Here is a 15,448-nt window from a genome sequence, read left to right as displayed (position 1 = left end):
TCTCTCGTGGTGGTATAGTAGGGGACTTATATTGGTGGGAGGATGGCTGTAGTGTAGACCAACTCTAGGTTTCTCAAAAAGTCTCACATGCGAACCCTTTTCCACTAGTTGGTGTCTGCACACTTTTAAGGGGAACTGTCAAGTTAAATCACTTAACATTTTTCCATGTTACTAAGAACTTCAGATTTTCTTCCTACCATTTATGCTAATGATTCTACTTTGAGCATTCCATGGGTCTGGCCATGCAAAAGGAAGTATAGTTCGCCTTTTAGTACACAGCTTTGAGTTTAAACATTCCCTTGCAGTGTTTTACATTTGTTTAAGGCTTTTTAAAATAGCCTGTCCAGTCATTTACCACATAAATATTCATTCATCTGAGTAAATTAGATTTGGGAAGATCTCATCAGTAAGTCCCTTTATTTTTCCATTTGGCACCATAAAATTAGGTTACAGAGTGCTCTTGTCATTCCAGGCCAAACACTATCATGACTCATTCAGGCAGGCCAGCAATATTAGCCCATTTCTGATAACTTCCACCCTACAATATTTGCTGTGCACACACTTAAACCATTAATACTTGGACTCAATCAGGTCATATTTTTTTACCATTATCATGGAAACTGGTTCTGTAACAGAAATAACCTGAAGTAGCCCACCTCTCCGAGGAAGGAACAATCAGTTTCACACATACAGAATGGGAAGAGACTGTCTAGGAAGGAGTACGGCAGAAAGGGATCTAGGGGTTATAGTTGACCACAAGCTAAATATGAGTCAACAGTGTGATGCTGTTGCAAAAAAAGCAAATGTGATTCTGGGATGCATTAACAGGTGTGCTGTGAGCAAGACACGAGAAATCATTCTTCCGCTCTACTCTGCGCTGGTTAGGCCTCAACTGGAGTATTGTGTCCAATTCTGGGCACCGCATTTCAAGAAAGATGTGGAGAAATTGGAGAGGGTCCAGAGAAGAGCAACAAGAATGATTAAAGGTCTTGAGAACATGACCTATGAAGGAAGGCTGAAAGAATTGGGTTTGTTTAGTTTGGAAAAGAGAAGACTTGAGAGGGGACATGATAGCAGTTTTCAGGTATCTAAAAGGGTGTCATAAGGAGGAGGGAGAAAACTTGTTCACTTTAGCCTCTAAGGATAGAACAAGAAGCAATGGGCTTAAACTGCAGCAAGGGAGGTTTAGGTTGGACATTAGGAAAAAGTTCCTAACTGTCAGGGTGGTTAAACACTGGAATAAACTGCCTAGGGAGGTTGTGGAATCTCCATCTCTGGAGATATTTAAGAGTAGGTTAGATAAATGTCGATCAGGAATGGTCTAGACAGTATTTGGTCCTCCCATGAGGGCAGGGGACTGGACTCGATGACCTCTGGAGGTCCCTTCCAGTCCTAGAATCTATGAATCTAGCCTAGCCTTGTTTTAATTTGTATAGACTTCTTTTGGTTTTAGGAGGGGTTATGATGCACTGTGTTTTGTCACCCTAAAATGTAACAGAACGCCACTAGCCATCACCTTCAGCCCCCAACTAAAACCTCTCCAGCGCATCATTAAGAATCTACAACCTATCTTGAAGGACGATCCCTCCCTCTCACAGATCTTGGGAGACAGGCCAGTTCTCACTTACAGACAGCCCCCAACCTGAAGCAAATATTCACCAGCAACCACACAACAAAAACACTAACCCAGGAACCTATCCTTGCAACAAAGCCTGTTACCAACTCTGTCCACATGTCTATTCGGGGATACCATCATAGGACCTAATCACATCAGCCACACTATCAGAGGCTCGTTCACCTGCACATCTACCAATGTGATATATGCCATCATGTGCCAGCAATGCCCCTCTTCCATGTACATTGGCCAAACCGGACAGTCTCTACGCAAAAGAATAAATGGACACAAATCAGACATCAAGAATTATAACATTCAAAAACCAGTTGGAGAACTCTTCAATCTCCCTGGTCACACAATTACAGACCTCAAAGTTGCAATACTCCAACAAAAAATCTTCAAAAACACTCCAACGAGAAACTGCAGAATTGGAATTAATTTGCAAACTGGACACCATTAAATTAGGTTTTACTTTGTGTAATGACTCATCCACTCCCAGTATTTATTCAAGCCTATTTCCCCATGCTAATTTTTCCCCCTACTGTTACTCACACCTTCTTGTCAACTGTTGGAAATGGGCCATCCTGATTATCACTACAAAAGTTTTTTTTTCTCCTGCTGATAATAACCCACCTTAACTGCTTACTCTCATTATAGTTAGTATGGCATCACGCATTTTTTCATGTCCTCTGTGTATATATATCTTCCTACTGTATTTTCCACTGAATGCATCTGATGAAGTGGGTTTTAGCCCATGAAAGCTTATGCTCAAATAAATTCGTTAGTCTCTAAGGTGCCACAAGTCCTCCTGTTCTTTTTGCTGATACAGACCAACTCTGAAACTTAAAGTGTCAAGGTGGTGTTGAGATCAGCTATCTTTTGAATAATTGGCTAAGCAATTTAGTACTAAAGATTCTGTTGAGACAAGTGTCCCAGGACTGTTTTAATGAAAGGGTTTAATCCCTACAGACCTTTCAAGAAGTGCCATTGAAGTCAGTGGAACTACTCAGATGAGCAAGGGCTGCAGAATCTTTGCTGAGAAATGACTTGTACTATAATGGCTTTTTGAAGGAAGTAATTTAATGTGGCATCTCAGTTGTATTTTCTGTGGGTCGAAAGTGACACTGACACTTCAGGAAAATGACAGTAGATACATCTTATTTTTAGATAGTAAAGTATAAATGTGCTCTAAATTAAGGCAACTATATGTGCAAAATAAAAACTCTTAAATCATTCATAATTAAGAAGGCATATTTGGTTATGCAATATTGAAAATCATTCTTTGTTACATGCAAGGCTAGTTATTTGTCTCCCTAATAAGCTCGTTACATGTCCTTCACTTTGTTAAAATGTAAATCTTTTCTATTGACCAACGATTGCCAGCAGCAACTTCCTGTAGTCACCACTTGTGTCACTTGATATCATTGTAGCCAAAGTCTTCTGGTACATCTGCGTGAACAGCTGCTTGATCTGTACAAGATCAATCTGTGTCAAAAGAAAAAGATAAGCATAAAACACTCAACAATCAATCTGTGTCCAGTATGGGATAATTCAGTAGTAGGGTAAGAGTCCACTTGCAGTGAACCCAGGCAAAACATCCATTCATTTCCTGTACCCCATAGCAGCCCAGACAATGCAAGCAAAAAGGAAAGAGATGCTCTCTATGCATGACACCCTCTCAGGATCTGTCAAAGCTGCACCCAGCCTCCTGACCCTCCCAGAGGTTCTGAGGTTAGATGACACTTTGGAGTCTTGCCATTGCCAATACTTCTGTAAATGGATGAAGAAGGCTGCTTCGGCCTCTGAGAGCAAACAGACTGAAAGGCCCTCTCTTCAAATTCTCAAGTCCACTTCAACAGGAAAAGCACACCAGGGTCCCTTCCCACTGCTTCTAGATCGGTAAGTCACTTTGAAAAAGCAAGAAGCAGCAGAGTCTTACTGTGAAATACTCCTACTTTTCCTCTCTAATTACATATCAATGGATGAGACATGCAGGGTTAACCCACCACATCTCAACAGCCAGCCTGGGGTTCCTGATGGGGAGAATCCTCTCCAAAAGACAAAAATAACAGGAATCAAAAAAGCATCTCATCTCACATGAGTGCCAGCTCCACCCTCACAAGTAGGGAAGCCTCTGCTTCAGAACGTAAAATTCAGAAACAGTGAGGTAAGCTCCTTAACTACAGTCCATATTTGAAACCATGAGGAGGAAGGAGGCAGCCACCAACAAAAGAAAATGAGCAAGCTCAATCATTTCCTCCAACCAAACTTCGAAGAACTTACATAGAAGTGATAAATTGATGATAAATGGAAAAGTACTGGAATTCTGCACCAGTGCGCAATGCAGAATTTTGCAGAAGTGAACATTGTGTGCACAGAATTTCCTTTTCCCCACAGAAATAGGCTGCAGTGCTGCTGGCCGCCAGTAGGGGTCGCTGAACCTGGCAGAGCCCAGCTTGCAAATAGAAGACAAGGTGAGGGAGAGGGAACTCCAACAGCTGCAGTTCCCAGCATGCCCTGAAGTAAGGAGGCAGCGGAACATAGGAATCTCCCTGCAAGCCCAGATCCCAGCATCAGGCTGTTTCTCCCTCTGGACCCCTGGGCTCTGTGGTATGGGGGGGAGGAGGCTTGGGTGGGCACAGTGGCTGGCTCTAGGGAGAGGGGTTGTGGGTGTCTGGCCTCCCGGCTGGGCTAGAGAAACAGGAACTGGGTTGTCATAGGGGTTTCTTTAATTTTCTACTCCTAGGGGAATTTTTGTATTGTATTGTCTGTATTGTTACTGTCAGACAGGTATTTTGAAATAAATTACCAAAATAATTGAAACTGGCATGATTATGTAGTGTTGTTTTGACAAAATGTATAGAATTTTAATATACTGTGTTCAGAATTTTTAATATTTTGGCACAGAATGTCCCCCAGGAGAAGGAAAAGGCTCAGCCCTGCAGTTCTATAGGATCCTAGAACTCAAATATTCTCTCTTCCCTGGATGGAGCAACAATTCCCTGACAAAGGATATGGTAATTGCTAGCTGGAGTGGTTCCTTCCCAAATATTCAGACCATTCTTTCGTCCCCTTTCACTGTTAATGAAGACTAATTGAAGAAAACAGCTCCCTGGCTGCTAATTTTATAGCAAACGGACCCATGGATTCCAGGAGGTTAACGGCACCTAGCCTGGGTGAATATCTTGTGAACAGGCTGAAATCTACTTTCATAGACTGCTTTGTGAATATTTGCAAGTGAATTTGTTCAGCTGATTCTCAGAGTAAGAACTATATTTGCATAGACTAATTCTGACAGCTCCATATAGGTGACAAGGAGAGCAAAACTGGTTAGGGTACATTGATTTTTCACTACGTGTGGTGTACATCCAAAATTTTTAAACTCCTGCTTCCGCCTCATTTTTTGGAAAGGAAGAGGAAGATTCTTACCTCACTGCGAGTGACTATAATTCTGACAAGTGTAGAATCATCTGTGCCAGCTCCTTTCATAGAATGGTGAAGTCTCTCAGCAAAAAAGGCCGGACGATTTAGAGCACATTGCACTACAAGACAGTGTAGTTACTGGGTTATTTCAAATAATGCATACTGCAGCAGTCACTATTCACATGGTTGTATTTGGCAGAATTAAATAGCTGATCTAGGAGATGGTATACATGGTATTTTGAAACAGTTCCACTTATTGCTTTGTGATTCTTCCTCATGCCAGACCCATGCTGGTCACAGTTCAGCAATTTTTTTTGTGTTGGCTAAATACTATTCTATGCATCTCATCACATTTCTTTGAGGTTTGGAAATGTGACTATTTTGTTACTGAATCTTTCAGTTTAGGCCTTATTGTCACTGGTAAAATAATTTCATAGCCACAAGAAGTGTTTAAGCTTCACTAAGCGTGGATACCTTTTTACACAGCTACGAACACAGGTTAGTAGCCTCACCATTGCTAGTTGGCCACATCATTGTATAACTCATTTCAGCCATGAAGACAGCACTTTTGACAAGTAGAGAAGCCTTAATTCAATAACAAAAATCATGTAAGGGGACACTTCATTTTAAAAAACAAATCTTTCCAGTGGGTGATTGGTACTGGGATTCAAAGATTTTTACCTCTAGCTTCTTAGCTAGAATTCCAACAGCATAAGTACCAATTGAAAATTATCACCATCCACTGGCTGTGAAACTTGTCTCTGTTCAGTTCCTATTGGATAGGTTTCCACATCACATTATAAGAATGCTAATTAATGGGTCACAATCAATTTCAAGAAAAAAAGTTCTCTCAACAAGCATTGATCTTTTTACAGTGCTTCAAATGGGGCAGAGCTTAGAAGGGCTCTGCATAGCAATCTTGTGGCACCAACATCAAGGATGGTTGAAGAATGTATCAACCCCCTATGTAGGGTGGTGTCCTAAGAGTAAGAATGGATTCTACAATATACTGTTAAGAGGTAGAGAGTCAGGACATAAACTGTTTTTATTATTAAGCTCTCGTAGTTACGGGTTTTCTAAACTTCAGGAATCCCTTAATTATAAATTATGCTAATTTATAACTCTTTCAAATCGACCACGATTAGGGCCCTACCAAATTCACAGCCAAGAAAAATATGTCACAGACCATGAAATCTGGCTGTTGAAGAGGAGGGGCAGGGCTGGGGGCATCCCACGCAGGGACTCCTACCGTGGGCCGGGCTCCCATTGCTAGTCCCGGCCCAGGCTGGGGAGGGGAGGGACGGGACATGACATCCTCTTTTTCCTCTGCAGGGGCTACGCCCAGAGCCGGGTCAGACCCACCTCTTGGAACCTCCCCCGGCTGCAGAAAGCTCTCTGGCTGCTGGCTGGGACAACTGAGCCAGGTGGGAGGCTGCTGGGAAAACCCAGATGTATAAACCCACCCCCTCTACCCTGTGACCCTCACTTCTGTACTGCTCCTGGCAGTGGCGCTGGCTTTAGAGTTGGTGCCTGGTCAGCAGCCACTGCTCTCCAGCTGCCCAGCTCTGAAGGCAGTGCCCCTGCCAGCAGCAGCACAGAAGGGTGGCAATCCCACGACACCCATGTGACCCCACACACACACACAACCCCTTTGGGGTCAGGACCCCCATACCCACCTTGAAATTGACTAATTTTAAAATCCTATTACTGTGAAATTCACCAAAATGGACCCTGAATTTGGCAGGGCCCTAATCCTGGTCCATTAGCTTTCTGAACAGTGAGAATAAGAAATTAATCAGATGACAGGAAACCTTTAAAAAACTTTTGCTCCAATTTTCTATAGAACTTGTGATGCTTAAATTAAGATTTTTATTGTAGCTCAAGTAGCTTCTAAATGAAAAATATAGGTATTCCAGCCAGACTTGTATAGTATGTCAGAAGGGACCTCTAGTGAGTCATCTGGGTCAGAGGGATCCACCTTCCTGTCTTTCCTTAGTGTTTCTGAAAACAAATGTATCCATAAATGCTCTATTTAAAAGTAAAAACAACAAGGAGTCCTTGTGGCACCTTAGAGACTAACAAATTTATTTGGGCATAAGCTTTTGTGGGCTAGAGCCCACTTCATCAGATGCATGAAGTATATTTTTCACTTCATGCATCTGATGAAGTGGGTTCTAGCCCATGAAAGCTTATGCCCAAATAAATTTGTTAGTCTCTAAGGTGCCACAAGGACTCCTCGTTGTTTTTGCTGATACAGACTAACGCAGCTACCACTCTGAAACCTATTTAAAAGTGAAACCTGCTCTTGAAAACTCTTTACTCTTCTGTTAAGAAAATTTTTTTAGAGTAGATCTGAACATTGTACTTAATGTTAATTTGTATCACAATGCTCAGTAAACCTGTTCGATGAAGATACAAAGTTAATTCAGAATGAGGGGAACTGAAAAGAGTTAAATATGCCTTAATTGGATTTAGTTTGGAGAAAGCCAGCTTGTTTCAAATTGAGCTCACTGTACTTGAATTATAATCAAAATAAAAGTTCAACTTTTAGTCAGGGCTTAGAATACTTCTATTTTGGCAAGTTCTGGGTGTAATAATATAGAAAGCGAATAGGTCAAGTAGTTTCAAAACACTTATGACAATTCATAGATTGCTGAGTTGGATAGTCTCTTATCTAGCTTTTAGGGCTGTCAAACGATTAAAAAAATAATCGTGAGAATACAAAAATAGTCATGATTAATTGCAGTTTTAATCTCACTGTTAAATAATAGAATACCAATTTAAATGTATTATGAATATTTTTAATGCTTTTCTACATTTTCAAATATATTGATGGCTGGATAACCGTACTCAGAGAGTTGTTATTAATGGTTCCCAATCCTGCTGGAAAGGCGTAACGAGTGGGGTACCGCAGGGGTCTGTTTTGGGACCGGCTCTGTTCAATATCTTCATCAACGACTTAGATATTGGCATAGAAAGTACGCTTATTAAGTTTGCGGATGATACCAAACTGGGAGGGATTGCAACTACTTTGGAGGACAGGGTCATAATTCAAAATGATCTGGACAAATTGGAGAAATGGTCTGAGTTAAACAGGATGAAGTTTAACAAAGACAAATGCAAAGTGCTCCACTTAGGAAGGAAAAATCAATTTCACACATACAGAATGGGAAAAGACTGTCTAGGTAGGAGTACGGCAGAAAGGGATCTAGGGGTTATAGTGGACCACAAGCTAAATATGAGTCAACAGGTTGTGGAATCTCCATCTCTGGAGATATTTAAGAGTAGGTTAGATAAATGTCTATCAGGGATGGTCTAGACAGTATTTGGTCCTGCCATGCGGGCAGGGGACTGGACTCGATGACCTCTCGAGGTCCCTTCCAGTCCTATAATCTATGAATTGCAACACAGAATACTAAGTGCACACTGCTCACTTTATTTTGTTTACAAATAACTGCACTGTAAAAAAACAATAGTATTTTTCAGTTCACCTCATACAAGTACACCTCTACCCGGATATAACGTGGTAAAACAGTGCTCCGGGGGGGCAGGGCTGCGCACTCCGGTGGAGCAAAGCAAGTTTGATATAACGCGGTTTCACCTATAACACGGTAAGAATTTTTGGCTCCCGAGAACAGCGTTATATCGAGGTAGAGGTGTACTGTAGTGCATTCTCTTTACTATGAAAGTTCAACTTACAAATGTAGAAGAATTATTTTTATTTTTTTTATATAACTCCATTCAAAAACAAAACAATGTAAAACTTTAGAGCCTAGAAGTCAAAGCATGAAGGGGCATACAAATGTTTAGCATATCTGGCATGTAAATACCTTGCAATGCTGGCTACAACAGTGCTATGTGAATGCCTGTTCTCACTTTCAGGTGACATTGTAAATAAAAAGCAGGTAGCATTATCTCCCATAAATATAAACAAACTTGTTTGCCTTAGCAATTGGCTGAACAAGAAGTAATATAAAGTGAGCACTGTACAGTTCATATTCTGTATTGTAATTGAAATCAATATATTTGAAAATGTAGAAAAACATCCAAAAATATTTATAATACATTTAAACTGGTATTCTATTATTGTGTGATTAATCATGACTTTTTAAATCTAGTTAATTTGTTTTGCATTAATTGCATGTATTAACTGTGATTAATTGACAGCCCTACTAGCTTTACCTCTCCAATTAGTCATAAATACCCTCTTTAAAAAAAAGAAAAGTCTCTTACCGATAGTCTTCAAGCCATCTTCAACATTTCCAGAAAACTCCCGGCCAATGCTGCTTAACAGATCACGATTGGCAATCTGCACATAAAAGTTAAAGGGATTAGGAGGGTTTGTTTTTTTAAACATGTGGGAATGGAGCCAAATTCAGTCCTGGCATATGCAGACCAAACTCATTTGAAGTTAATGGTGTTTCACCTGTTTTTACCCCAGGGCTGAACTTAGTTCATAATCTTTAATAGAAAATTTTCTACCTTAGAATATGTTTCAACTGTAGCTTTTAGCTGGGGGAAACTTCTAGTTGCCAGAATCATGTTAAAGCAAGACTCGTCAGTTCCAAGTTTCCCTTCACCAGCTTGGTAGAGGCGCTGAGCATCTTCCTGAGCTTTTTGGTAGTTCACTGATTGATTCTCATCCCGATTGCCCTGCAAGTGAAGACATTAGCTGCTCAATCAGTAATACAACATTTTCTGCTCCTTAACATATCTTACAGCCTTGCCAAACAGTTGTCATCTTCAAACTGGAAAATTAAACAGTAAACTAGAATTGGTAAAGGACTCTTATGACAGCTGTTTCCCAATAAACCTCACTTGTTTTTGGAGGCAGGATTGGATTGTGCACCAGTTAAATGAGGGGACTAGGAGTCAGAACTCCAAACCTATCACCCAGCTCTGCCACTGACACGCTGTGTGACCCCTGAATCTTTTTTGTACTCCTTTGTAAAATGAGAATAATTTTTACCTTTATTCACCTTTGCTGCTGAGGTGAGAGCCTTAATTATTTGTAAAGTGCTTTGAGATCCTCAGGTGAAAAGTCCTATAGAAGTACCAAGTATTATGCATATTGTGATGCATGGAAAGTGCTACAAATCTCTGTCCACTCAGATAGTGAGCTCATGACTGTTCTACAATAATTCTTTGAAAAGGAGCAAGGCTATGACATATTGGAATTCTGAATTCAAGAGTACTTCAGGCTCTTCAGTTATTAGAAATGGAAGACAAGATATACTCACTGTATCCTGAAAGGAAGTAGGTATTAAATGCCTTCTAGTTGCCTCTTATGGACAGACATACATAGTCTGTTGTCAGTTTCCTGCCTCATCAACTTAATACCTGTGCTTTTAAGTAGCAGTTTGAAAACATGCCTTTCCATTTATAGTGATTTCTTGTAAGCTGAACATAGAAAGATGGCCTGAAACTCTTACTCCGCAGAGCACAACTTAAAAACCTTAAATCATCTGGGTCAACAGCTCTGTAAGTTGAAATTATCTCATGTTTTTAGCCCCTGTGGCTTCTTGATACTTAACTTAAGCAGAAAACAAGGGCTAAGTTTTCACTCAATTTTTCTGTTTCTAGCTCTACTGGTTGCAAAGAACCTTCCAAAAGTGCACTGGTTTACTGTTTTAATGCAGCCTGAAACAATAGCAATAAAAGGCACGATCTGATCCCATTCTTCGAAGTATGGTGTTGACTCTGTAGCATAATGACTGTCTGAGAAAAGATCTGAGGGTAGATTTTCTACAGAAGATGCTTACTTTAGCACCAACAGGACACACATTAATATCTAATTTTAGACAGTGTGGTGATGGTACCAGGGAAAGGTAATTTCTGAAGATGCTCTTTCCAAACTACTTTTTTATGCCTTAAATGAACTAACATCTATATAAGTTATATAATGTGCAGATGACCACTAGCTCTCGTAATGTGTTGGATATATCAAAATACTAAGAGTCCGGTGCCACAGGACTCTCTGTTGCTTTTTACAGATCCAGACTAACACGGCTACCCCTCTGATACTTGTCATCAAAATAATAAAAAGTCATCGGTGCAAGCTTCTCTGGAATTTGCCTTTTTGACTTTACAGAGGCAGGCAATAAAAATCCCCAGAAAATATTTGTGGTAATTAATGCCACAGCTCTCAAGGGTTGATACACTCGAGAGAACATCAAAGTAGAAATGTCATGGAAGTTTAAATAACTGTAAAATGGCTAGGCTCAAAAAGAAAGGCATTTACAGTCAGAAGAGGTGGGGAAGGATATCAGAGTATCTAAGACTTTATGGAACTACAAATGAAACAAGGGAAACATCACTTTCATCAACCAAATGGGGGAATGCATTCCCCACATTTTCAATTCCCACAAAATGCAGCTCTGCTCAGAGTACAAGCTACCACAGAACATGGCTCCTGGTTTACAGCCAATTAGGGGGTCAGATGCATGCCAGATTTTATAACTTGTAGTGCTTCACCATGTTTAAAATCTATTTTTATAGGATATTGAGGCTAACAACACTGAAAAACTGCACGGTATAACAGTCCCATACATACATGACATACTACAGGCAGGCTCCATGATCCAGCTGAGTTCAGGGGTAGCTGCACTATCTGCATAGAACAGTTTGATCTGAGAAAGGAAAGACGAGCGGGGAACTAAAAGAGGGGAAGTGAGTTTTGAGCTGAATGTCCTGTTTAGCATACTCCCATGGATTCTCTCAAGTCTTCTATATATTAAGACATCTATTCTGTTAGGAGACAGGTTTCTGGGACTCAGGTTTCAGCACTTGATTCCCACTATGTGTTAAACCATGGTTTGGTCTTACAGTGTAAGAGGGACTGCACCGTCCTGGAACCACGTTCTTGAATGATGGTAAAAGTCCCTGGGCTCCAGCATAGTTCTATAGCACTGTTACACCATGATGTGTTCCCATCTAAATGCGTTTTTGGGGGTGGCTACAGTGCTGTAACTGGGTCACTCAACTCAGTAGGGATTCCTGGGTAGACAGGACGAGACCGTATGTTGTCATTCTGCTATAAAGACATAGACCAGTGCCACATAACGTCTTACAGAAGCTGGCTCTGATTAGGCATACACATTTTGATGATCTCTCAATCATACTCTTCTTCAAGCTATAAAAACAGGTGACTTTTTTTTAAAACGTTGTTCGTTTACTGTAAGCATCTGATACGGAGCTATAACTCCACTCACCAGTCTGTTCTGTAATAAATGCATGAAATGTATGCAGCAAGGGGTCCTTACACCTTTGGTTTACCAACAAACTCACCATTGTCAAAAAAAAAATGCCCTATGGCTCACCTGGCACATAGATACAAGTAATCGTTCAAAGTGTCCTGAGGTATCTGCTCTGATATCCTGTTCAATGTCTCTTCCAAATTCTGTTTTGTAAGTCCTGACTATGTCTCGAATTTCCTGGTTCGTCCTTGTACAAAGAATCTCAATCAACACTCTCTCCTGAGTGCCAGCTCCCTATAGGCAGAGAAAGAGAAAGTATTGCTGCAACAAAGCACACTTACCCTTCTTCTTTACAATTTTCTGTGACACTATAAAACCAACTGTTACAATCAGTCATTTATTACATTTTGAAACTCTTATCTAAATTGTAAGAGCAGCATCTGTCCCTCCTTTCTGAAAATTCTAAATCCTCTCTGATCTCATTACTCAAAATGTAAGGTATGGGGTTGGATTTGTTTTATTTTGTTTTTTAGACAACTGTTGAGTTAGGAACGTTGAGAAACTACTAACAGGGCATGAACAATGAGCCGAGGCATAGCCAGTTAGAGAAAAGGAAAATTTTAGAAAGGAAATAAAGATACTTAAACATAAAAATGTAGGGCTGCAAGGGACCTTGAGATGTAATCTAGTCCCATCCCCCTGTGCTGAGGCAGGACCAAGTAAACCTATACCACCCTGACAATTGTTTGTCTAATCTGTTCTTAAAACCCTCCAGTGATGGGATTCCACATCCTCCCTTACCTTCATTGCATGACGTAAACTCCAGGCATCATAATAGGTAGGTGGCATGAACAAGGCTAATATCAGTTCTTCCATGTTTCCACTTAGTTCAGACTTCAGATCTTTAATTAAATCCTGTCCAGTTACAAAAATAAGTATGAGGTTGGAATACAAATACGTAGTACATGAACAGTGTGCTAATTAGGAAGGGGCTGAAGAGGCAGAATCCAGATCTTCAGATTTGCTGGAGGTTATAGGCTGGGGTTAGGGTTCAGATGATCACTCTAGGCATAAATACTGTTTATTAGACTGCTATAAACTACTGAGCAGTCTATGCAAGATTTCAGACCAAAAAGGCAGAAGTCTCACGAGATTAGTTGATTTTTCAAGATTTCCATTATTTTAGCTAATGAAAAGGTTGTGGCATCCGCTGTTTCTGAGAACCAGAAAATAGGCCCATTTGAATTTTGGATCCAGAATTCAAACATAAGCCCTCCTCCCACAAAATTCAAAAGGGGTTTGGATTAGAGGTTCAGCTTTTGGCCAAACTCTAACTGTATATTTTGATTATATACTAAAAATAAGCGACTCGAGGTATATCACGTCCACCACTTTCCCCATATCCACAGAGCCAATTATCTCATCATAGAAGGCAATCAGGTTGGTCAGGCATGACTTGCTCTTGGTGAATTCATATTGACTGTTCTGATCACCTTCCTTTCCTCCAAGTACTTCAAAATGGATTCCTTGAGGACCTGCTCCATGATTTTTCCGGGACTGAGGTGAGGCTGACCGGTCTGTAGTTCCCCGGATTCTCCTTCTTCCCTTTTTAAAGATGGGCACTATATTTGCCTTTTTCCAATCGTCCGGGACCTCCCCTGTTTGCCACGAGTTTTCAAAGACAATGGCCAACTGTTCGGCAGTCACATCAGCATTGCATCCGGTCCCATGGACTTGTGCATGTCCAGCTTTTCTAAATAGTCCTTAACCTGTTCTTTCACCACTGAGGGCTGCTCACCTACTCCCCATATTGTGCTGCCCAGTGCAGCAGTCTTGGAGCTGACCTTGTCTGTGAAGACTAAGGCAAAAAAAGCATTGAGTACTTCAGCTTTTTCCACATCATCTGTCACTAGGTTGCCTCCCCCAATCAGTAAGGGTCCCACACTTTCCCTGACCACCTTCTTGTTGCTAACATACCTGTAGAAACCCTTCTTGTTACCCTTCAAATCCCTTGCTAGCTGCAACTCCAATTGCGCTTTGGCCTTCCTGATTACAACCCTGCATGTTCAAGCAATATTTTTATACTCCTCCCCAGTCATCTGTCCAAGTTTCCACATCTTGTAAGCTTTGGTTTTGTGTTTAAGCTCACTGAAGATTTCTCTGTTAAGCCAAGCTGGTCGCCTGCCATATTTGCTATTCTTTCTGCACATTGGGATGGTTTGTTCCTGCACCCTCAATAAGGCTTCTTTAAAATACAGCCAGCTCTCTGGAACAATTTATACCCATCCATGACAGTGCTCCAGTCATGTGAGTTACCCCACCAAGTGTCTGTTATTCCAATCACATCATAGTTCCTTGACTGTGCCAGAACTTCCAATTCTTCCTGTTTATTTCCCAGGCTTCTTGCGTTCGTGTACAGGCACCTAAGATAACTAGCCAATTGCCCTAATTTCTCAGTATGAATCAGGAGGCCTCCCCTGTTGCACCCTCCTCCTTGTGTTTCCTCCCGGTTCCCCACTTACCTCAGGGCTTAGGTCTCCTAATGTTAGATTTCAACCACTACATGGTTTTTACCCTTTGGGACACAGTATTGTAGTGAAAGAACATTAAATAAAATATACTAACTGCCCTCTCACAGCTGGAAAGCACCATGGTCATTCTAGTTTTCTGGTGTGGCAGGATGAATGGGTTAATTATTATAGCAAAAGGGAAGTTCAAGAGCATGTTAGCTTCCTGGCAAATGAGTGAAACATCCTTGATACACACTGAAAAATCCACATTTCCTTTGGTATTTCAATAAAAACAAAAAAGCTTCCTTCTGTAGCCATTCAGGTTCCATCTACAGCACCCATCCTCAGCTATTCACTTAATGACTGGTAAGTTATTGAAATGTACATGGTCATCTATCTGCCTTCCGTATATATCTGAACCAGTGCTGCTTTTCCATTTTGAGAAGACAGACAATAAGCTAGGTAGGTCAGTCTGTAGAATCCCTGTCACTGCTGAACCAGTGCTGTCTCCTTGCATCTGAAGGTGAAGGCTGTGTTGAAGACTGCATAGTCCATCCCACTAATTGAGAGAGACAGACAAGCACATCACACTGATACTCTACCCTAGCTCCCCAATATCAGAACTGCTTCAAGGTCTTGGTGCTATTCTTTAACTATGAGACCTACAAATGGGGTGTAGAGGTAGATTGGGAATTGGTTTGCTC

General features: G+C 40.9%; 1 protein-coding gene across 6 annotated transcripts in view; it reads right to left on the bottom strand.

The window, feature by feature from the left end:
- Nucleotides 1-400: 400 nt before the first annotated feature.
- The window catches only part of ANXA7 (annexin A7), a 50,089-nt gene continuing 35,041 nt past the window's right edge, over nt 401-15,448 (bottom strand). For all 6 annotated transcript variants that reach the window (XM_065553281.1, XM_065553284.1, XM_005285620.5 and 3 more), the window contains exons 8-13: nt 13,036-13,149; nt 12,358-12,528; nt 9,521-9,691; nt 9,272-9,347; nt 5,045-5,157; nt 401-3,100 (exon numbers count right to left, since the gene is read on the bottom strand). In XM_065553281.1, coding sequence (XP_065409353.1) covers nt 2,978-3,100; nt 5,045-5,157; nt 9,272-9,347; nt 9,521-9,691; nt 12,358-12,528; nt 13,036-13,149 — 768 coding nt within the window. In that variant the 3' untranslated portion in view covers nt 401-2,977. The remainder of the gene's footprint in view (nt 3,101-5,044; nt 5,158-9,271; nt 9,348-9,520; nt 9,692-12,357; nt 12,529-13,035; nt 13,150-15,448) is intronic.

The sequence above is a fragment of the Chrysemys picta genome, chromosome 7, assembly GCF_011386835.1.
Source record: "Chrysemys picta bellii isolate R12L10 chromosome 7, ASM1138683v2, whole genome shotgun sequence".
Classification (NCBI taxonomy): Eukaryota; Metazoa; Chordata; order Testudines; family Emydidae; genus Chrysemys; species Chrysemys picta.
Note: the sequence above shows the minus strand (reverse complement) of the source record. Positions and strands in the feature narration are given on the sequence as shown.